General features: G+C 39.6%; 2 protein-coding genes across 2 annotated transcripts in view; both read right to left on the bottom strand.

Annotated features, from left to right (window-relative positions):
• acad11 (acyl-CoA dehydrogenase family, member 11) overlaps positions 1–13,124 on the bottom strand; it is a 40,434-nt gene extending 27,310 nt beyond the window's left edge. The window contains exons 1-11 of the mRNA XM_079488190.1: positions 12,918–13,124; positions 12,712–12,811; positions 11,860–11,985; positions 11,105–11,266; positions 10,825–10,989; positions 10,247–10,388; positions 9,815–9,936; positions 9,073–9,179; positions 7,883–7,997; positions 6,344–6,421; positions 5,618–5,756 (exon numbers count right to left, since the gene is read on the bottom strand). Coding sequence (XP_079344316.1) covers positions 5,618–5,756; positions 6,344–6,421; positions 7,883–7,997; positions 9,073–9,179; positions 9,815–9,936; positions 10,247–10,388; positions 10,825–10,989; positions 11,105–11,266; positions 11,860–11,985; positions 12,712–12,811; positions 12,918–13,042 — 1,381 coding nt within the window. The 5' untranslated portion in view covers positions 13,043–13,124. The remainder of the gene's footprint in view (positions 1–5,617; positions 5,757–6,343; positions 6,422–7,882; positions 7,998–9,072; positions 9,180–9,814; positions 9,937–10,246; positions 10,389–10,824; positions 10,990–11,104; positions 11,267–11,859; positions 11,986–12,711; positions 12,812–12,917) is intronic.
• A 367-nt stretch (positions 13,125–13,491) lies between these two features.
• On the bottom strand, positions 13,492–22,887 carry pxdc1b (PX domain containing 1b). The gene is made up of 6 exons (XM_079447804.1): positions 22,546–22,887; positions 22,099–22,455; positions 17,132–17,223; positions 16,834–16,951; positions 16,613–16,724; positions 13,492–15,623 (listed from the first exon to the last, which is right to left on the bottom strand). Exons 2-6 carry the CDS (start codon positions 22,346–22,348, stop codon positions 15,494–15,496), a joined length of 702 nt encoding a protein of 233 aa, XP_079303930.1. The 5' UTR covers positions 22,349–22,455; positions 22,546–22,887; the 3' UTR covers positions 13,492–15,493.

Raw genomic sequence — 22,887 nt, 5'->3', positions numbered from 1 at the left:
GTGACGTACCGAGCCCAGGATGCGCCTCTGCGTCAGCACTCTGAACGGCAGCTTGTGCAGGTGCTTGTTCAGGTGCCGCAGATCCAAAAATGGGCCGCAGCCCCCCGCCCTTTTTTGGGCACGACGAAGTGTAAAACTCGGACGACATCTCGGTTATAGGGACGGGTTCGACCGCACCCTTCGCCAGAAGGGCGGCGACCTCCTGCCGAAGTACGGAAGCATTCTCTCCTCGCCCCGAGGTGTACAGAATGCCACGAAACTTGGGGGGGGCGCCTGGCGAATTGGATCGAGTAACCGAGACGGACCGTCCTCTCTATCCAGTGTGACGGGCTGGTGCGCTACCAAGCGCCCAAGAACCGTGACAACGGGACCAGAGGGACAATCTGCCTCACCGTGCCGGGGGAGGCTGGTTCGGTGGCTGACAGTACGGTCACCTCGCACAGGGGGGACCCCCAGGGAGGTTGACGGCTCTGTATGTTTACCTGCTTCAGGCGGCCCAACGCAATGTCCGGAGGAGATTGCGGTCGGCGGCCCGATCCATCCCATACACCGTCTGGACGAGAGTGTTGTGGAGGAAAACCCAGGGGAGATTTGTCTCTTTGAGAGTATGTGGGCGCCGGACCCTGAAAAGGGCCCAGACTCGATGGAACGCGGCAGGCAGCGTCCTTTTCCGATCCGGCATTGGAAAGGCCGGGATTCGGGCCCAGTAAAATCTCCCCCTGGTTCGTCCCGTCAGGGCCGCTTTAAAGAGCCTCTTGGCGGGCTGCTGACGGGGAACAGATGCCCTCTTCCGCGGGGGTCCACCTCTGGTGGGTCGTCCTCTGGGAGGTTCCTTAACCGGAGGGCCGCCGCGGGAGGGCAGGGCTGCTGGGAACCAGACTGTGCCCGAGACCATGCCGACCTGTTGGCGGGCACGTTGCCGCGTGGCAGGATCTGTTCGATCGCCTCAGTCTGCCAGACCGCGGAGAACTGCCGTCCTCCACGGTATCACCAAGCAGCCCTGCTTGCGAGATGGGCGCATCCAGAACCGACGTTCTGGGCGCCGCTCACCTGCGCAAGACTAAGCCACAGATGCCTCTCTTGGACCACCATTGTGGACATCGACCGACCCAGTGCACGTGCCGTGGCCTTCGTCGCTCGTAGCGCGAGGTCTGTGGCAGTACGTAGCTCTCATACGAGTTGGGTCGAACTTCCCGTCGTCCAAATCCTTCAGGACTTACCTGAAAAACCCGGAGGACCGCCATGGCGTGGAGAGCGGAGGCGGTTCGTCCAGCAGCACTGCAAGTCTTCGACGAGTGTCGAAGAGCTTACGTGCTCTGGACGGGAGTCTAGGTCGAGCCCCCCCCAGTGGCAGCTGTCTGCGGGCACAAGTGGCCCGCGACTGCACGCTCCACGCGGGGAACGTCAACATAGACTCTAGCCGCCCCACCAACCAGGGAAGTCACAGCCACAGAGCCCTCCGGCCTGAAACGCGCCAAAAGGAGCGCATTCCAGGACTTGGCGAGCTCGTCATGCACCTCCGGGAAAAATGGTAACGGAGCGGGGCGTGGCTTTTGACCACGCCCCCGAAACCGCGCATCTAGCCGCGAGCGTTCCGGCGAGGATGTTGTTACACCCTGCAACCCGATGCACGCGGCTGCCCGGGAAAGCATGGCCGACATCTTAGCCCGAGTCTCCTCCGGAGCTCTCTTCCGCATCCGATGCCAGCAGGCAGCTGTCCGACGCAGCGACACAGATAGCGTCATCATCCGTGTGCGAAGTCTTACCACTATGAGACGGCCGTCTGCCGCTCGTAGGGGACGAACCAGGTGAGCGTGAAGAGGTATAGATGGTCCGCGAGCGTGAAGCTGACGGAGCGACATCTATCGCGTCCCTAAATCACCCCCGCCGCTCGCCAAAGCGGTCAACCTCGCCGAAACGGCAGCTGAACACGCCTGGGAAACAGACGGGGTGGTGGCAGCGCTCGAAAGAACGTAGCCAACCGTGACCGCAACACCCTGATTGCTATGTCCGCACACACGGGACATTGCACCAGTGAAAACCTGCCTCAGCATGCTTGAGCCCCAAGCAAGTGACACAGGAATCATGGCCGTCAGACTCCGGGATGAGTCTGTCGCACCCAAGGATACAGCTACGAAACATGCTCGTAGCCGGAGGGACTTACCTCTTAAGGTCTGTAGCCTTCTGCCGAAACGCCCAGGGGAAGTCCACCGAAAGGAGAAGTCCGCTGCTCCGCGTCATAAATCCAGCAGGTTTTTCTCGAAGTCGAGTATCGCGTGTAGCATCAGCAAACACACAGGTTCCGAAGAACAAAGGATGAGTGAATGACCGCCGCCATCTTCCTTTATACCCGTATGCACGGGGCGGAGACTGGCGTGCGCGTGCCATTCGCCAAGCCCATTGGCGTTTTATTAATTAATTATCTCGGAGAAGGTAGGTTCTCAAGATCAAACCCCAGTCAGTCTCTCACAACGTCGAGAGACCGACTGAAGGGGAACTGTATTTTTAAGACTACTTGGAAGACAAATAAAAAACTGTATTTTTAAGACTGCTTGGAAGACAAATAAAAAAAACTGTATTTTTAAGGCTACTTGGAAGACAAATAAAAAAACTGTATTTTTAAGGCTACTTGGAAGACAAATAAAAAAACTGTATTTTTAAGGCTACTTGGAAGACAAATAAAAAAACTGTATTTTTAAGGCTACTTGGAAGACAAATAAAAAAACTGTATTTTTAAGGCTACTTGGAAGACAAAAAAAAAACTGTATTTTTAAGGCTACTTGGAAGACAAATAAAAAAACTGTATTTTTAAGGCTACTTGGAAGACAAATAAAAAACTGTATTTTTAAGACTACTTGGAAGACAAATAAAAAACTGTATTTTTAAGACTACTTGGAAGACAAATAAAAAACTGTATTTTTAAGACTACTTGGAAGACAAATAAAAAACTGTATTTTTAAGACTGCTTGGAAGACAAATAAAAAAAACTGTATTTTTAAGGCTACTTGGAAGACAAATAAAAAAACTGTATTTTTAAGGCTACTTGGAAGACAAATAAAAAAACTGTATTTTTAAGGCTACTTGGAAGACAAATAAAAAAACTGTATTTTTAAGGCTACTTGGAAGACAAAAAAAAACTGTATTTTTAAGGCTACTTGGAAGACAAATAAAAAAACTGTATTTTTAAGGCTACTTGGAAGACAAATAAAAAAACTGTATTTTTAAGGCTACTTGGAAGACAAAAAAAAAACTGTATTTTTAAGGCTACTTGGAAGACAAATAAAAAAACTGTATTTTTAAGGCTACTTGGAAGACAAATAAAAAAACTGTATTTTTAAGGCTACTTGGAAGACAAATAAAAAAACTGTATTTTTAAGGCTACTTGGAAGACAAATAAAATAACTGTATTTGTATAACTACATGTAAGACAAATAAAAAAACTGTATTTTTAAGACTGCTTGGAAGAAAAATAAAAAAAACTGTATTTTTAAGACTACTTGGAAGACAAATAAAAAACTGTATTTTTAAGACTACTTGGAAGACAAATAAAAAAACTGTATTTTTATAACTACATGTAAGACAAAATAAAAAAACTGTATTTTTATAACTACTTGAAAGACAAATAAAAAAACTGTATTTTTAAGACTACTTGGAAGACAAATAAAAAAACTGTATTTTTATAACTACATGTAAGACAAATAAAATAAAAATTGTTATAACTACTTGAAAGACAAATAAAATAACAATTTTTATGACTCCTTCGAAGACTACTTGGAGTCTACTGGAAGACAAATAATACAAATGTATTTTGAAGAATACTTTGAAGACTACTGGAAGACAAATAAAATAACTGTATTTTTATAACTACATGCAAGACAAATAAAATAAAAAAAATTATAACTACTTGAAAGACAAATAAAATAAATATTTGTATGACTCCTTCGAAGACTACTTGGAGTCTACTGGAAGACAAATAATACAAATGTATTTGTTTCAAAGCTTTCAATTATTGTTGTAAAAATTTTTACATTTCATGATTTCAGTGTACTACTGAACACTTTTTCAAAAATTACATTTATTAAAATTTTATTACTAAAATGTAATTGACTTTTTTCTTTAATTCTAAGGACTCTATTTTATTAGGATTTTATAAGGTTTTATTAAAATTTTATTAGAATTTTATAAGGTCGTATAGGCTACATATTGTAGGTCCAGGTAGAGACCACCCAAAGCAAACAAATGTTCATCATGTCACTTCTTGCAGCCGCTAAATGATTAAGTCAGGGTTGGCGCATCAGCAAATACAGAAATATTACTGATCATAACGTAAGGAATGTGGAATGCCTGTTTTAGCTAAATAAATTTTTTTATATGTTCGAAAAAAATTTTTTTTTTTCTAAACTTGTCCGAAACATGTGTTTTATGGGGAATAATGATGAGAGATTAGATAACAGAAACATTAGTAATCTGTAAACCAGATGACAGCACTAAATCAAAAATTTCCCCCGATTATGTGTGGGGTGTTTAGACCATTGTACCAAATTGAAAGAGTCAACAATATGGAGGAATTATTTTGATAGCTGGTTAGAACGGCAACAATCGTTAATATTAAAGTCCCCCAATAGTAAAATATGCTCAAATTTGGTGATAAAATCCCCCAGGAATTCAGAGAATTCATATATAAATTAATTCATGAAATCACGCTCTTATTCGTATACAGGCTTTTAAACCACTAAAGCACGATTTGAAACAGTTGCTTCGACGCTCAGCGAAGTTAGACAGCTTCTAAACTGCAACCCAAGGTCCAGTCTAGTGTGTACAGTAACGGCTAAAGGCTGCGTCAATGAATCTCTGTCAGACAGCGCATCCGTGTTAAGCTCTCTTTTGTGCTTGAATGGATAAAACCACACAAGATTATGTCAGAAAGCCTATTTTATCTAGCATTTTCTTAAGCACCTACTTTAAAGTGTAAGATAAAATCTTGAATGAATGCAAAGAGTTGTGAAAAAGGGAGTTCGGTGACGCTCAGATCTGCATCCTGAGAGAGCTCTTAAAGGGGCCACGTTCTTAAACGTGCTGCTGTGACTCCTGTCACTAATGTTAATCAAAGAAGAAAATAAAAGAAGAAATCAAAGTGATTTTGTAGCTTTAACGAGAATTCTTCAGCATTTCATTTATAATTTAGCATTAAAGACTGTAAAGTGTTAAATTTCTGTATATTTCCTACACGATAGCTCTCAATTATACTGTTGAAACGCTATAATTATTGTTCAAATAATCCATTTAATAGAGACATCAGTTATAGTATTAATATTAGAATGTTTGCTTTAACACTGTTAATTTGAAGATTAAATGTGAAATTTTTCAAATGAAAAAGTATATTTTAAAATATTATTGTTATGTGTGATTAATCCGATACATTTTTTTATCGATTGACAGTACTTATCCAAAGCCAATTACATTGCATTAAACTATACATTTTGTTTCTAGGTATGCGAATCTCCTGGGATTGAACCCGTGACCTTGTCATTGCTAGTGCCATGCTCGAACCACAGAGCTACAGGAGAGCTGTAATGATCAAAAAGCCCCATAAAGCAAATCTCAGAGACATACACACCTGGAGCCTGGCAGTTGAAGACTTCTGGGGCGTAAAAGCAGCGTCCGGTTTCCTCTGCAATGTGTGCGTAGTCCAGCTGAGAGAGGCCACTTTCTGCAGGAAGAAAGAGATTCCACAGGCCTGCGGCTCGAGCCTTTGCCTACACAGATTCGCAAAGATACATTTGCAGAGACAATATAAAAAATATAATAAACATGTTTCATTATGAATTTTGCAATGAGACTTAAAAAGGAAGATGCATGTATTATTTTCACAACCTTATTAGTTTTGACAAGCACTGTATTTAAGTATCCTGGAGCATGAGATCTAAATGATCCAATGTTTTGATCCAGTATAGTTTTTATGCTTCAGGACCTACAGTATGATTTCCATTTAACCTCAGCTGATCTCAACAGATTTAACAAGTGTTATTATAGCAAAGCAGAACGGAAATATGCTGCTCTTGGCATTGAAGTGAACAGCCTTGAGATTGAGACTAAACACTATCTCAAACTCGCAGACAAAACAGCACAATGTAATATTAAACAAGCCCTTGAACAAGGCTCGCCACTTGCTCCCCGGGCGCTGCAGTGAAAGCTGTCAGCTGCTCCGGGTGTGTGTGTTCACTACTCACTGGATGGGTTAAATGCAGAGGTCATATTTCAGGTATTGGTCACCATATCTGACAAATAAGTCACTTTCAAAAGTAGCTTTTAAAAAACTTCCAACTTGTTCTTGTCTCATTACCTTCAGGTCCTCCAGCACAGCAGGGGTCTGCCATCTCTCAGGGCTGTCTTTGTGTTTAGCGTAAAATGTCTGAACCTCCTACAACAGATAGAGTAAAAGCAGAAAATAAGACACACAAACCAAACATCAACTCACAATACAACACATACTGTACACTAAATGACCAAACACAGACAAACACCTGAATACCACCCCTGTTTTTTTGTTGAAAGGTTAAAGGGAAATTCGGTCATCATTTATTCACCCTCAGATTGTTTAAGATCTTTATACATTTCTTTGTTCTCTTAAACACAAAGAAAGATATTTGGAAGAATGTTACCCACTTTAAATTCTGGTAGAAAAAACCATGGTAGAAAAAATATGGTATATTATTTTGTTCTGTGGAACACATAAGGAGGTGTTATGAAGAATTAAAGATAAACTACTTTTTTCTACTATGGTAGTCAATGAGTTACATGCACAAAATAAACAGATATATATCAAAATTCAGCTTAAAAAGAAACCTGTTTTCACGAAACCTGTTAATAAACCGGCTTCGCAGAAAACCACGTTTACATGGAAGTTTGAGACTTGCCGGGTTTCTAGCGTACAGTGACGTCGCCGTCGAGAGTCTGTTTAGTCATTGAAAATAGTGCTAGAAAACGGTCAGAAGCTGTATTTTATATCTCTTCTCATGTCCGCAGTGCCTGCATATGCAACAATGGTTCTTCATTTTGACGTTTCTCCATCAACTGCATGATTCAAGAACGGACTTTTATGCGATATTTTACTATTACTTCCGTTTGGGGCTTTAGCATTGCGCTGTCAGACATGCACACATAAACAAAACTGAGAGAAAGCCGTTTAAGGATTGAAATAGGAGTAATGGGCAAAAAACTACCTCTGCGTAGCAGGTTTTACTTCTGTCGTTTATAACCTTTCCCTGATAAAAGAAACCGTTTCATGCTTTTACATGACTTAAACATTATCAGCTTATTAAGCATAATCGGAGTAAGACCGAGTTTAAATGTATACGCACTCAATGATGTCCCAGATCTGAAAATTGCTAACGTTCTCCCAAATATCTTATTCTGTACTATCAGAACAAAGTAATTCTTTACAGGTATGAAATTACACAAGGGAGAGTAAATGATGACAGAATTTTCATTTTTGGGAACCTTTAAATCCAAAGCTACACGCATGAATCCCTCCCTTTTCTGTTAAAACACAGAAAGACTTTTCACTGCACGATCTGCTCCCATTCAGTCAGAGAAGCATCAGTAAGGTCAGGCATTTGTGCAGGCCAGACAGGTTCTTGGTAAAATTTTTTCTTCTTCATGGTTCTGGCTTTGTGCACAGTGGAAAAGTGATGCTGGAACAGAAAACCGACCCTCCTTGTTTCCCCAAAGCTGCAGGTCACACAATTCTCTAGAACGCAATTGTTAGATTAATTTCACTGGAATTGCTGCAATAGTCACAGCAGTTCTGCAAGAAGTTCTGCATACTTTTGGACACGTAGAGTGTCTGAGCACGTTTTAGCCAGATGGTGGCGGTCCTGACCTGTTGGGCAGGAAGTACGTGCTTTCTCATGAACTCTTTGATGCGGTGAAGGACGGTCTGACCATTGGGTGACTGTAGGAACAGCTGATTAGGGGCTGGCAGGGTTAACGTTCGACTGCAAATAAAATACACTCAATTATTTATAATTGCATTCAACCACAACAATTACATGCAATGGCAATGTAGGAGTAATAATGATTAGATACGCTAATTCCAGAGATGGGTCGCCTTACACGAACCACAAAAATAAAACCAGCACATGGTCTGTTTATTAATTATCATCAAGAAAAATTCCAAAGAAATATTTTATAAACATTGAACAAGAACAACGATATTAAATGAAGGATAATGTACAGTCAGACAGTTATCTTCACATAATAAACACTGTCAGGCTGATCAGGATGAGATCACAATGGTTTATCTTGCCAAAACAACCGGCTGGATGTCCATTGTCCCGCTTGTTACACGCCTACTTGGCTCCGATTTTATTAGTTTTAATGAAGTGGAATGTCGCAACGGAACAGGATAAAGTATCCCAGAGAGCCGTGTAATAAGTGAAAGGTAATATATGCAGTCAAAAAGTCATTCTTGTAAAACAAACCCTTTTCAATGCCAAACCAAATAGCTTAAATATTTTAAACAAAGTTGGGCCGATGCATCTTACTTTTATCGAAACAGGAATAATAAGGACCTTGCTTGGAGGAGGTCGGACAATCTAGTAAGTTATTAAAAAACACTCTTTACTAAATTTCAGCTACATATACATATTGAAGCCCCTCCCATGACGCAAATTTGTGTCTGTTGTGAATTGAAATTCACGTGCGAATGAAGCGAGTAAACTCAAAATATTCAAGCGTTCAACTACGCGTCTGGTGTGAACCCTCAGCTAGTGACACAGAACATTCAATGTGTTCAATATTGTGACAGTTTTGTGATCCCTGGAGTCAAGACTTTTTAATGTTGCCAACACCATTGCCTACCATCTGAGCTATAAATGCAACAACTTCATTATGTCTTTGACAGCAAAATATAGAGAATGATCCCCAAAGAATTGACATTACCACATTGGATCAACCAGAATCTCTTGAAAACCAGAAAACAAACCTAAAGGCAGCAGATTTGTGATGGGGTAATTTCTCAAGAGCTTGTTTAAAGTTAAGCACTGTGACTGTGATGATGGTATTCTGTACCTCAGGGCGATCTGCAGTCCCAGCTCAGCTAATGGCTCAACGCTCTCTCCAAACTCAGCTGCGTTTGCAGAACTGGCATTGCCCAACAAATGCCTCGCATAGATCCCCTTGAACAAAGACAGAATTACTATGACCGAGTAGCTTGTAGCTTGTGTGTACTTTCCTGATGAATAACACTGTCAACTTCATTATGTCAGAGGCTTTTTATTTGTCATTTCTGTATATCATCAGTCATTGAATCAAGAAAGATGGCATGCTGGAAAAAATACCTAAAGAAAATGATCTTCTCATTTCAGTTGAACTTTAAAAACATTTCTTCCCTGTTATAGCAATTATCTTTAATCATTTTCTTTCAAAACACTTAGAAATTAAAGATGGCACGAAATCAAAATTGAATACTGAATATTGTAGTTTGTTTATAAGTGACTTATCTGTGCACTTCATTCTTGTTTTTAATCCATGCGCCCTCATAATCTTTAACGAAAACGCTAACCTCCCCTTTCAAAATGACCTTCAGTTCCGGTCACGAGAGCGGCGTGATCGAATGACTGTAAACTGCCATTCAAATCTGCCTCCATTTTGTAGGCAACGCCCAACTTCCAAAAATCCAATCAGGTCCCGATGGACAAAATCAAGTCCCGCTCTACATTTTTTCACTCAAATATACGTCACAATACGGAAAAGAAGACAATCGCTTCTTGTGTTTCATGGTGTCTCATCTGTATACTCTAAAGATTCATACCTGTGCAATCGCAGCCATTTTAAAAATGGCCATCGCAATAAAAAAGTTTTTTTGAGGAAGAGACTTCGGGATCCCTCGACAATGGCAGTAAATAGAGATCAGGTCGTCTGCAGAGGGTATTCCTATTAAACAACAATAAATACATGACCAAACAAAATATATTTCCAAATGCATATGCATAAACAAAAGCAAAAGAAAGAAGCCACTGTGGACTATAAAATTTCAGGCTCAGGCTGTAATAAAGTACTCTAGAATCAAAATAAGATAATTGATGAAGTAGTCAAGCGCATAGTGCATATATCCCGACCATTTACAGGAGATACAGGTCTGAGTCTGGTGTGAGCCTGTATTATGTTCTCATCCCGTTCCCAATCCCTCTCCTTCTATTTGTGTGACTACAAATTGCCAATATAAAAATAAAAAAAGCATCACCCTCTGTTCCTGTTACTCCGCCCATTGTGCTGATGAGTTTGTAGTGACTGGGCAAATAATGTGGCATTAGAAAGTATGCCAGGTCTGCTAATGGCTGTCCGGTAGTGGACAATTCCCAGTCCAGGACAGCTATCACACGAGCCTGCAGAGACGAAAAAAACTTTAGGAGATCCAGATGAATAATTTGCTAAATCCCTAAATAATACTTTTATGGGAGGTGCTTAGGTTTTGTTTTGAGTGACAGAAACATGTTCAAATATAAATGACACACTTCCACATGATTATGCAATAAAATAGAGTTGAATTTGCTTAATAAGATCGTTCTGATAATAACAGACATGTAATAACAAGGTTAATTTAAGACTTGCTCCACCAGTCTCCTTTCATTCTTTTGATCTGTACAATTCTCTCTGTAATAAATCATGTGATGACAGAATGGGAACCTGGAAAAGCAGCAACTCTTATTAAATGCTGAACAGTAGAGCCACTGTAATAAAGTCAGTGTTCAATTTGCATTAACCTTGATGGCAAAGACCCCTTGGGTTTTAAAAATTTATTAGATACTAATGCTTCTGTACCTCTGTAGGGTGAAATATCAGGTTCTCAATTCGAAAATCCCCATGAACAAGGGTCACTTCATTGTCACCGGTGGGCAGGTTGTGACTCAACCAATTAGAGAGTTTATCCATGGCTGGTATTTCTTTATGGACCGAGGCTTTGTACTGCTTTGTCCATGTGGATACCTCAAAACGAAGAAATCTTTAACAACTTCAAAGCAGATATACTCATAATAATAGTCTGCTTCTTAAAACACATTCAAGGTTATTTCAGGCCACGTTTCCAGTGATGTTACCCTACCTGTCTCTTACAATAACCTGACCCCTTTCCGTATCCAAGAAGCCCGAGTGTCCTGACGTCAAGCGAGTGAAGTTTGGCTAGCGTCTCCACTGCGGCCACATAGAGAGCCGAGCGTTCTGCTGCACTGACTCCTGGCAGCCTCAGGTCCCTGAATATACGACCCTGATGTGCAGGTACACACATAAACACAATATAATGCCATTCTCCCATTCAAACTACACTTAGATCTACACTGGAAAGGAGGAATCACATTTTTAAATCATGACTGCCCCCTGCTGACCGAGTTTGTGTTTTAAAAATGCTACAGATGTCAAATAATTCTCAGTGGTTCTCAACAGGGGGGCCTGTGCCCACAAGGGGACGCCAGCTGATTGCCAAGGGGGCCTCAAGATGACCAATCATTTAAAAAAGTCAAAATGAGCATTGATATAAAACAAAATCAAGATAGTTCTTATTATTTGGCCATTTATATAATTATAAAACGTTATTCCAGTAATTTTAAGCTCTAAAATATCTTATTGGGTAGACATTTTGAGGTTTCGCGAGCGGGGGTTCTTTTGAATATTGTTGAATACAATGGGGGGCCTTAGACTTAAGAAGGTTGCTCTATATCATAAGATATAATTGTTTGGCTTTTAAAATAGAACAAACAAGACATGACAGTAAGTATGACACTTTTGAGTTACAATGTAGCTTTGAAAATAGCGTATATAAATTTAATGATGAAAGAAAATAGTGGTCATGAGGATGAATACCTGCACATGCTCCATGATGTAGAAATCTGTACCGATGACACGCGTGTCTGTGCAATACAAAAGTGGATGAGGGACAGGAAACCCCACCGAGTGTAAGGCCTTTTGAACATCATATTCTCTGTCAACCTGCAGCCACACAAAGGACACGAATGAAAAAACATAACTTTGTGAACTTTTAGAGGTTTATAAATACAGTATAGAAATTCTATCGAAGAGTAAAAGCCAAACTTCTGTTCAAAATGTAAGATCGCTTATCTTTATTCATATGTCTTACACATTGTAAAATAACATTGAACTCATAAAACTATGATACATAGTTTGGGAATACTACAAATGTAACTGTGGGAGTTTCACTCACAGTAAATCAAATAAAAATACATTTTAGCATATTTTGCCTAGAATTAGCAGAAATATACTTATAATCTCTTTCTATTTTGAATAGAATAGCCTAAAATGATTTCTTATCTACAAAACCAATGTCAAACGTTTAAACATACACCTTCAGATTAAATTATGTTTAAGATCATGAGACACATTTGAATCAAGCGAGTCCGAAACCCCTGAACGATAGTAAATATCAATAAATAGTATTTTCTTTGAAGTTAAGTGCTATTAAATCTATATTAGCGTCTGTCTCCCTCTAGTGGTAAACTGAACTCATTCAAACATCATTTATTAGTAGTGTTGTCAATAAGTGTCAAAGTCCTTATGTTGCAGCTTGTTCGCGAAAGCTCTGATTTGACGTAGACAGTATTCCTAACATAGACTAACATTTACGAGTATTATGAAACGATGCAGAAGTACATTAGTTATGATGTTTAGTGGTTTTATAACGCAACACAACTTATGTACCTTATGAGCTCCAGGCAGCAGCTCCCCTGGAGGTTTCTTTCTCAGTACGTAACTCTTATCTGCAGTCTCAATGTAAAATGTTGGGTTTGACTGACCGGATCTGTTCAAAATAATCAAGTGAATAAGAAAATGAATAAAGACATCAATAACGCACGCAATTTTGTTTGCAATAGAAGCGCACGAGCTAGGATTCTTTACTTATTTACCTGTACTGCTGCACATTTAGTGTGGTCGCATCTGAGAAGTTATCAAGTTTTCCTATCAGGTATCGTTTCAAGTTATTCGTGTCAAAACGATGTTCTGCACGGACGGCTGTTGTTTGGCGATCCATGGTTTATGCTCTTGTTGAACTGGAGTTGAGAAATAAAGTTCACAACATTCAAATTGTTCCACGTTTCAAAATAAAAGTCAATATACTCAAAGAAGTGACTTTTAAGAAGCATGTTGTAATTTTGCTTTTCAGCTAAATATTGCATTTAAATCTGAAAGTGCATTCAATATTTTCTGTGTCTATCTGATCGAATATTTTGAATAACAATAATCTACTGTACATAAAACAGCAAATGTCGTAGCTATTTAAAAAAGAATAGCTTATCGTCGGAAATGACGTTTCTTTGTCTACCATATGAGATAAAAATAGAGGGGCTTTCATGCAAACTATATAAATAGGTTATTCAAACTGTTCCTATAAATAACATGTATTAGAAGAATTAGCCTTCTTATTATTACTCGATCTTAATGAAAGAAAAAGACGCTCAAAATATACACAAACCCATCTTTAAGTGTATATATACAAGCTTTAATGGCAAGTTATTTCTAACTTATTTCATGTAATTCATATTAGATATAATACAATTGATCTCAATGGTAATAATGTGGTGTGCTTCTGTCATCTTTAATACTTTATGCTGCACACTGTATGTGCTTATAACATAAGAGGCCATCTGAAAACTTACAACAACATTCGAAAATGTTAGTGATAAAAATAAATGCTTGTGTCTAACACAGATGTCTTATGCATTCTTAAAACACATACAGCAAACAAGCACAAACACAAACACACACACGCCATTCCCTCAAAAATCGTATGTGTTCAAGGAAGACAATGGCAGTACTGCATACATTGAGAAAAAAATATTTTACATGTGGCCAGTCTCGGCTCATGAGCAGCACATAGTATAAGCCTTGACATGCAACCACTGTTCACAAGTCAAAGGAATAGTGCAAGGCTATATCACTAGTACATAATCATAATATATAAGAATGCAAAAAACAAATATTTCTACCAGACTATGGCATCAATTGCTCAGTTCATTTGCATGTTGAAAAAATATATAAATATAAAACAAATATTTACCTAGTCTGATCAAATTGAAAATTTGTCATACAAATTAGAAGGATTAGAAAAGCACTGAAATTTGTAAATAAAAAAGAGAAAAACTTTCTCACGAGCAGCAGGACGAACATGACTTTGTTACAAAGTAGTGTGTGTTTGTGCAACTTTGTGGACTGTGAGCCTTATGCCAAGTGAGCGTGTCTGTCCTTTGTATTTCAAAGAAAAAGGAAAGTTCCTTTTTGCACAGTCCTTCTGCATAGAAAAGACCATCTGAAAAAAAAACTTTGGGAATCTGACATCTCAAGCAATTATGGCATCTCATGGCTGGCATTTATGAGACGTCAGAAAAAAATAAATATCTTCAATTTAACACTTGCCATGCAATGTTCACGTTCAGTCACAAGTGAGTTAACAAGATCACACCTTCGTTAACACTTTGGTACATAGATAGGTAAACATTAATTTAAAAATCACACAGACACAAGTTGTGCTTGGCTCTACAAAATGGGCATTTGTTTTCTTAGAATAAAGATGCTGCTTGTTTGAGTGGCGAGCCGAGCCTGGGGGGCTCCCCTCGGTGAGATGGAGCTGTTGCATAGTGAAGAGAGACCTTTGGATGCCTTCCAAACAACACTTTCTCCTTGTCTGCGTGATTCAAGATACAGCTTTGAGCTAAACCCACAAAGCTGGAACAAATTTAATTTAGAAAACCTCGGCACCTTCAAATGTTTTGCAGAAATTGCTGTCATGATAAGTACAACAGTGGTTTGTGATTTGCATTTTAATAGGAAAAGTAATTCGTACAGTCCAACAAAACAAACCTGACCTGAAAACAATGGAGAATCCAAATATTTAAAATCTTAGGGGTTTTAATGCAAAGTTTGATGCTGAAACCGTATTGATCTCCAATCTCCCGAAGATTAGGATGTGCCTCTTTAAATGCCTGTTGCGAAAGAGACCTCTGCTAAAAAAACATCTGTGCCTGTGGGAATCCACATTATAAGTTTTGATAAGTTTCATCAGAATCACAAGAATCTTCTTTTGCAATGAACATTTGAAAAAAGAATATCCGTCTGCGTCACAAGATTGCCCGAACATTTTTAAGGAATTTTAATTCCTAAAACAGTCAATTCAGCCCAGACTTCCCCCAAAAATGGGCTCTTATCAAATCTGTACACCAAGAATAGCACCATTCTTCCTTATATGTTCTGTTTTTCCTATTATGCTTTTTGAACAGCAGCATGACTGTGTTAAACATTGAGGCAAGTGGGGGATTACAGTATCACTGTGGGCTCAGGCCAGCCAATCAGAATAGCAGCAGCCAGGAAGTTGTTGAAGTGGTTATCGCTGTATCCTGTCATGATAAAGACCTCTGCAGCATAAGCATCTAAACAGGGCATCTGCATACAGGTGGACTTTCTGTTACACCTCATGTAAGTAGTACAGTCACTCCAGGATGTCTGTTTCAAAGGGAACCAGGTGATAGTAAGACAGGTTGGTGACGTAGGCTTCTGGATCATCATCGCTTAGGTCTTGATCCACAGGATCCAGAGATTCTCTTCCGTCCTCATCATACCTAAATTGAGAAAGAAAAAGGAAATCAATCATCTTGACAAATAACAGCTCTCTTTCAAAACTAAGGGAGCTGCTGACCTAGAGAAAGTAAAGGCAGTGTTATTCCAAACATTTTACATAGTTATCAAGAGACTGCAGTTTTGCACCAAATATAAGGCATCATGGCTTTCTTATAATATTCCCACAATCTGGGACAAGGTCAAAGAAAAAATCATCAAGCAGTCAAAGAAAAGACATTCTCTTCTGTTTTGAGTCTAATTTTCATGCCGTTTATATTGTTTATGCTATTTTCTTTTCTGTGTACTGTCATTTTACTTGTATTGTACACATTGGGCAGCAAATTCGACTGGTTTATCAAAATATAATCAATAATGAAAAATGAATGTTATTGCTTATTTATGCAATTGTTTTTGTTAGTATTAAACATACACACATTATTCAAGTCTCATGTGCGCTCATTTGAGGAACAATGACCAGAGTCACTAGGTTTTTAAACATAGCAAATATATGAATCAGGGCCCGTTATTTGGGCATAACAGTACCTTTGATACAAATGTTACTAACAGCAAGAGTCATGCCAAAACCGATGACATAACAGGTCCAGAAACAATACAAATAGTGATTATGGCTTGGTAAGTGTCTAAAACGTGGTTGTTTGTGAGCTATAATGAGAATATGACTCTGCATGATTCATTGGTCAGTTGTCAACTGTGTACATCAGTATTAATGTGGAAATAATGTCATCAGGCTCTAAGAGGGAAGGTCTTGAGCGTCATTCCACAACTTCTTTCTCACACCCATGGAAGGAAATACCACTTCCTGTGTGTGACCGACTACCATGTACTCAAGCGAAACAACATCGTGAGCCTGCTGTCAGTGGATTATGTAAACAAGAGTTTCCTATGACAAAGCTGTATTAAACATTTCCTTTATTTTAATAATACTCAGAGTTTAGACTGTTTTGAGGCAGAGGGAACGTTAGATACATACGAATGCTGGGCTGAGTCAGTGGAGGAAGGTCTCTCTTTGTCCAGGGGAATGCTCTCATCAAACACAATTGTCTCTGTGTTGGCCAAGCAGAACCCATTAGATCTCATGATCTCTGTGAAAATATCAAGCGAGCTGTCAGTATTCAAATATTCTATCTATATAACAAAACGATTTCATAAAGAACAGACATTTATAAAATATAGAAAAATAATGACCCCCACCTGAAATGTTTACGGGACTCTGAAAGCACGGCTGAATCTTGTGAACGTTGTCATTTCTTAGGACCTGATCTAGCGGTGAACGTTCAAAGAATGTTAGAACAACCTCTGACCTAGAAAACTGAGAAATATATTGATTTAGTACACAACATGTGACAAGACTCCCAATAACTCAGGCAGATCTTTGCAACTAAACTGAGCTGTTAGTTGGACAAGGCCAATATAAGTAAACAAACAGATGTGGTTTTGCTTATGCAGAACGTCTGTATACTTATTATCCAAGCGCAGTTGAGTCTCTCACCTTCCAGGGCATGTTAATGGCGTTCTTCAACAGCCTCTCCACTTCGTTTAGCTTAGTCTCGATGTCTCTCGCTTCTTTGATCTTCACAAGCCCTAAAAAGCGCAAACATATCAGGATAAACAACAGCATATTTTAAAAGCATCATCACTAGCATTTAGCCTTTAACAATTTAATATGCAGTCTTAATGAAATGTGGCGCTCTGAGTAATGAATACAAGCCAATAATGATTTTACCTCTTCTTTTACAACCATACCAATTACAGTGCAGTCGGGGTGTGATAACATCCCCTGCCAGCCAACACCTAAATCTTTTCAGTATAATAAAAAGCACATCCCCAACCTCACATTTATGTCGAATTTTCCAAGGGGGGTTTACCTTAATCTAAGACCATAAAACATGCGAGGCAAAACGGCAATACATATCCTGTCTGGTTTGGCAAAAGGTCGGTTTAAATGTTAAATAAGCTGACCATCTTCCAAAGGTCTTAACCTTTCTGTTGACAATACTCAATTGAGTCTGTTACATTCCAGTCATTATGTATAAAGACATATGTATTCTTTTAAGTTAACATGATTCAAGCCGACCCGAGGGCAGTGGAAGTGTTTTAGCATTGTGAAACAAAAACGCAGCTGTTTCTACAGTTTGCTATGCCGTATGGTTATTGTATCAGAACAGATACATTTATAATTCTCAAACCTTACTTATATGAACTATGGATCTATGTAGTTGTTCATCAACACGACCATTAATCATTCGGTCAAACCCAAAGCTTTAATTATAACAATGATGTTGCTGATGACAGTCTGTGGCCACAGTCATTGTACACAACAGCCTTTTCTTAAAAGGGCTGTGAAAGATTCCACAGAACCCCTCGCTGATGTAATGCTTTCTATTCACTACTAATGTCTCACGCCGATGACATCATCCCTCAGGGCAGTATACAGGTTTAAACCATATTTGGATCGTAACGGCTTTAACAGACTTAGCTGTTATGTGTTTTAAAACTCCCATGATAACTTCTTTCAAACAATCGACAGCTTATGGTGGACAATCCCACATTTATTTCAGTTAGGTTTGATCAATATACATTGTTTAAAAAAGCTGCAATATTACTATGCATTATAATACCATATACTTTGTCAATTATTTGTTTGTTTGTTTGTTAATTACATTAATTACAGTAATCACAGACTTACCGTATGTAAAACTACTGGAAATATATTAATCAATTAATAATAATAAAATAATAATTATTAGTAGTAGTAGTAGGAGCAGTAGTAGCAGTAGTGGTAGAATAATTATTATTTGTAGTAGTAGTACTACCGCTATCATTATTATTGTTGTAAATATCATTATTGTTGTTATTAGATGAAAAAAAAGAAGAAACAACGATATCTGACTTCTGCACTTTCCATCTGCGCTGTTTGTCTGAACATATATTAATGCTCTTCCAATGCTCTTCCTGTCAGGATTTGCTGTGGAAGTGGCCGTTTCCTATGTTCAGTCTATGTGGAAGGTGTTTTGTAAAAAGACATTTAAGCACCGTTTCAGCTATTTGACCTTCAGATCTTTTAGTATTCTCCCTTTGGGAAAGACCACACATCCGAGCCATTTCGCCACAATTTGGTTCTAACCATTTCCATACGGATAACAAAAGAGGATCCAATGACACACGGTGTTAATGGCTGGCCTCTCATGCTCCAAACACGAACAGATGGAGAAAACACTTTGACACCTGGTCTTTAAACATGTTCATTGATATTATCCCCTATCCAGCATTTACATTAAAATCTTAACTCAATATCAATATAATAGAAACACATGCGGATGAACATTATTTGGTAAATATCGTTGCAGTTAACACTCAGCGTGATATGACTGTGATGAGTTACGTGATAAGAGTCAAACTGTTTCACAACTGATGATGAAAAATAAGAGAACAATCGTCTAGTCATGTTCGGTCATGTTGATTTAACTGTTAACCATTAAGAAATGTTATCTACACAGACCCTCTGAGACTGTTTGACATTGTTGCAGCGAGTTGTCTCTGTATCTAGAGATTTTCCAGTGGTGCAATACAACGAAATACTACCAAAAATATTTTGGTAGCATACTGTAACAAAGACACTTGAGAAGTTTTGCTTTAGCCTCAAAACGTCTCGGTTACGTCTGTAACCTCCGTTCCCTGATGGAGGGAACGAGGCGTTGTGTTGAGAGACTGACTGTGGGTTTGATCTTGAGAACCTACCTTCTCCGAGATGATTAATTATAAACGCCAATGGGCTTGGCGAATGGCACGCGCACGCCAGTCTCCGCCCCGTACATACGGGTATAAAGGAAGATGGCGGCGGTCATTCACTCACCCTTTGTACTGAGGAACCTGAGAGGGCACTCCCGGTCACTGCAGTGGTTCGGCGCAGCGTTGTGGCATAGAGACACAACGTCTCATCCCCTTCAGTCGGTCTCTCGACGTTGTGTTGAGAGACTGACTGGGGATCTATCTAAACGCCACAGCGTTTGCACCGATATCACAACCTCCAGTGGAGCGACCCTGACTAGACTAGCGAGTCACAAGAGTGCTACCGCGAGATGTAATCTTCCAGTCACATAGTATTGGTGATACTGAGAAGCCTGTACTGACGGCATCACGGACAGTGGCGTACGCCTCTAGTAGCGAGGAGCTGTCCGGAGCCGAATACTGGGGAAACACTGCTCTCCTCTGAAGAGTGTGTTACGGAGGCCACATCCTACCCGGAGGGGAGGTTACATGTGGAGACACTAACATGGTCTCACCGGTGGGGAGAACAACATGCGACAAAAGGTGTCAGCCCGAGTAGGGGGACAAATCCAGGTGGGAACCCACCGGCGGGGAGGTCACAGATTCACCAATCGGGAAATCATGAGTGAGGAATTCAACACACGGGACGACCCAGAGGGGAGTCACTACATATGGGGCACTAGCCCTAGTACAGGGGTCTACCTGAGTAGGGATGACTCTACCTATACTGGACCTGGTTCAGGTCATCAGGTTCTGGTAAGGGGCGCCATACTGGTAAATCCAGCAGGTTAAAAGTCGAAGTCGAGTATCGCCTGTAGCATCAGCAAACATACAGGTTCCAAAGAACAAAAGGATGAGTGAATGACCGCCGCCATCTTCCTTTATACCCGTATGTACGGGGCGGAGACTGGCGTGCGCATGCCATTCGCCAAGCCCATTGGCGTTTATAATTAATTATCTCGGAGAAGGTAGGTTCTCAAGATCAAACCCCCAGTCAGTCTCTCAACACAACGTCGAGAGACCGACTGAAGGGGAACCTTGCTTTAGCTACATCACTAGTGATTATTCTGCAGAGTAAAAATAATTCAAGCACGTATTAATTTAAGCTCTTTCCTTGCTGCTAAATTATATTATATTGTAATATTTTGTGTTTTAGTTATGGCAACTTCATGTGCGCCCACCTCATAGACCTCACATCCCAAACTCACATGGGTTGAGAATGTGTGTGTGTGGGCACAGGGTGCTAAATTTAGGAGGTGTCCTGAACACTCAGCTTCAGTCATGACATAAGCCAGAGAAGGCTGTATGTCTCACTTGTTGCTAAGGTGGTGCTTGGTAACAAAAAAACAACGAGTGGGCCAATAGAATAGCAGACAGAACCAAGTTTTTGCATGTCTACTAGGAAAGTTTTGTCTCGAGAAAGCAATTGAATAATTTAGAAGGTATAAAATCAAAAGATTGTTGTACAGCACTTACAGTCATATAATAACATAATAATACAGTAAAATAACATTAGGCTGTGAATTAAAATGCTTTTGCTATTTATTTCTGTGTGATAGAATAAAAGTGGTGGCCATTGCAACCTCTAGAAAAGCCATTCGGAACACTTCACAAATAAAGCTAGACATCATGAATACTTTGCCATCTGCTATGCCATTCACCAGTCTGAAAGTTACTGAGTTCTGATCTAAAAGCAGCTTTTACTATATTAATCAGACAACTTGTGAGAGCATGCAAGTGCTCATATATGAATAAGCTTAACACTACTTAAATTTATCGTATACCTTTTGCACAACTATTTTTGATCAGAATCAGAGAGAGCTTTAGTCCACCTATGAACACTAATATTCAGCATGAGCGGACACTAGAGACCAGAAAACAACTGGAACTGTTTTGCAGATGTTCGTAAGTGCCACGCGGAAAAGCAGATGCAGTTTGGACAGTAATAACATTGCAATAACGTCACCACGCAATAGGGGGAGACATGAAGATTACTCAACAAAACTGAAGAATAATAATATCAATACAACGTTATTGACAAATGGAATAAAATAAAAATGAAATGTTATTTAGTGAAGTGAATGAGGTAAGACTTGACAACAAATGTATGACAATAAGCAATGTGTAAATCGTGATTATTGTTGTCAGAGAGTCTTACTAACTTGTTGTGGTCACTTAGTGTATAAATCATTGTAGTGTAAGTAAACAGTTTATACATGCGGCATAACAGTTGCTTTTTGATCTGTCCTAACACGTAAAGTCCAAAGATGGCTGATCTATATTCATAGGATGGTCACTGACTCATCTGTTTCAAAAGAAGAAGAGCCACATGATAGTGGTTCATGGTTTGTATTCTTGCATCTAGTTCACTGTAGATTATTAAGCAAGCTACATGAACCTTGTACGCAAACAAAAACAAAAATCCAGTTTGGTCCTCATTACTACTTTAAAGACTATCAAAACATCTGGATGACAACCGAGAAGAACAATGGATTAGATTGCAATAGTTCTCAATATCGTGTCAGGAAATAGTAAAGATTCCCTTGTTATTTAAGCATATAGCCTAGTATAATATATAGCACCTATTTACTTTTTAGTGTATTCAGTTATTTACTCTATGTATGGAGTACAGACAGAGTAATAAATAAACTTCATTCATAATCACAGACTACTGAGCATCACACCCACCTTCTACAAGAGAAGACTTGGATAAATCTCGTCTGTCCTCCGGGAAACACTCTAAAAGTCTTTTTAAAAGTCTTCCCAAATCGGAACAGCTCCTGTTGAGGTAAAGGACATTTCTGTCCGACCATTCGGTCCTTATTTCGAAGAACTCCTCTTGCTCTCCTCTTATCATGAGCCTGCGGATCCCGTTAACCCAACAGTCCTTCACGAACATGTTGACCAGGGACGTGCCCTCAAAAACAGCCGATGCCATCTTAGTGCACACTCAGTCCAGCATTCTGTATGGGGAAGATTTTTCCTTCCGACCAACTCCAAAAACATTAGCAGGGGAAATATACTCGGATTGTTTCATGGTCGAGACTGAAAAAACACGCATTCAAAGCAATTAATTTATAAAGCATTATTATCTAAAACGGATAAGCAAGTAAATCGCATCTCTAAGCAACTCACAAGTATTTATTCTCCTGTATTTCGGATAATACCCTGAAATGTCAAATCCACTAGTCTTGTATTCGATCGGCGCGCAGCTGCCAAAAGACGTTGCGCGTATCCAGAATCACGCAGAAAAAAGTTTTCTCCAATGTCTACAACTTATAAAGGACAGTCACAGTCTTCCTCTATGTCTAGAAAAACGAGTCACTTTAATCCCATGATGATGCAGTTAATCGCCAGATATGGTTCAGTAAATAACATTCGAAGTAAACAGGCCGTAAGCGAGATGAAAAAGACAGCGTTTCCTTCTGCAGGCTGAAGTTGAGTCTTCACCCCTCCTTCCCTCTCATTCCCTTCAAC

The sequence above is a fragment of the Barbatula barbatula genome (genome assembly GCF_947034865.1).
Source record: "Barbatula barbatula genome assembly, chromosome: 23".
In the NCBI taxonomy this organism is placed as follows: domain Eukaryota; kingdom Metazoa; phylum Chordata; class Actinopteri; order Cypriniformes; family Nemacheilidae; genus Barbatula; species Barbatula barbatula.
The sequence above is the reverse complement of the archived record's forward strand: the minus strand, read 5'-3'. Positions and strand labels throughout refer to the sequence as shown.

Excerpts from the sequence above, each read along its gene's own strand:
- pxdc1b (XM_079447804.1), bottom strand. The coding sequence starts at position 22,348 with ATGGCATCGGCTGTTTTTGAGGGCACGTCCCTGGTCAACATGTTCGTG. Across the intron at positions 17,224-22,098 it reads CAAGTCTTCTCTTGTAGAAG|GGCTTGTGAAGATCAAAGAA; the intron begins GTGGGTGTGATG and ends TGCGCTTTTTAG. Across the intron at positions 16,725-16,833 it reads GAGTCCCGTAAACATTTCAG|AGATCATGAGATCTAATGGG; the intron begins GTGGGGGTCATT and ends ATATTTTCACAG.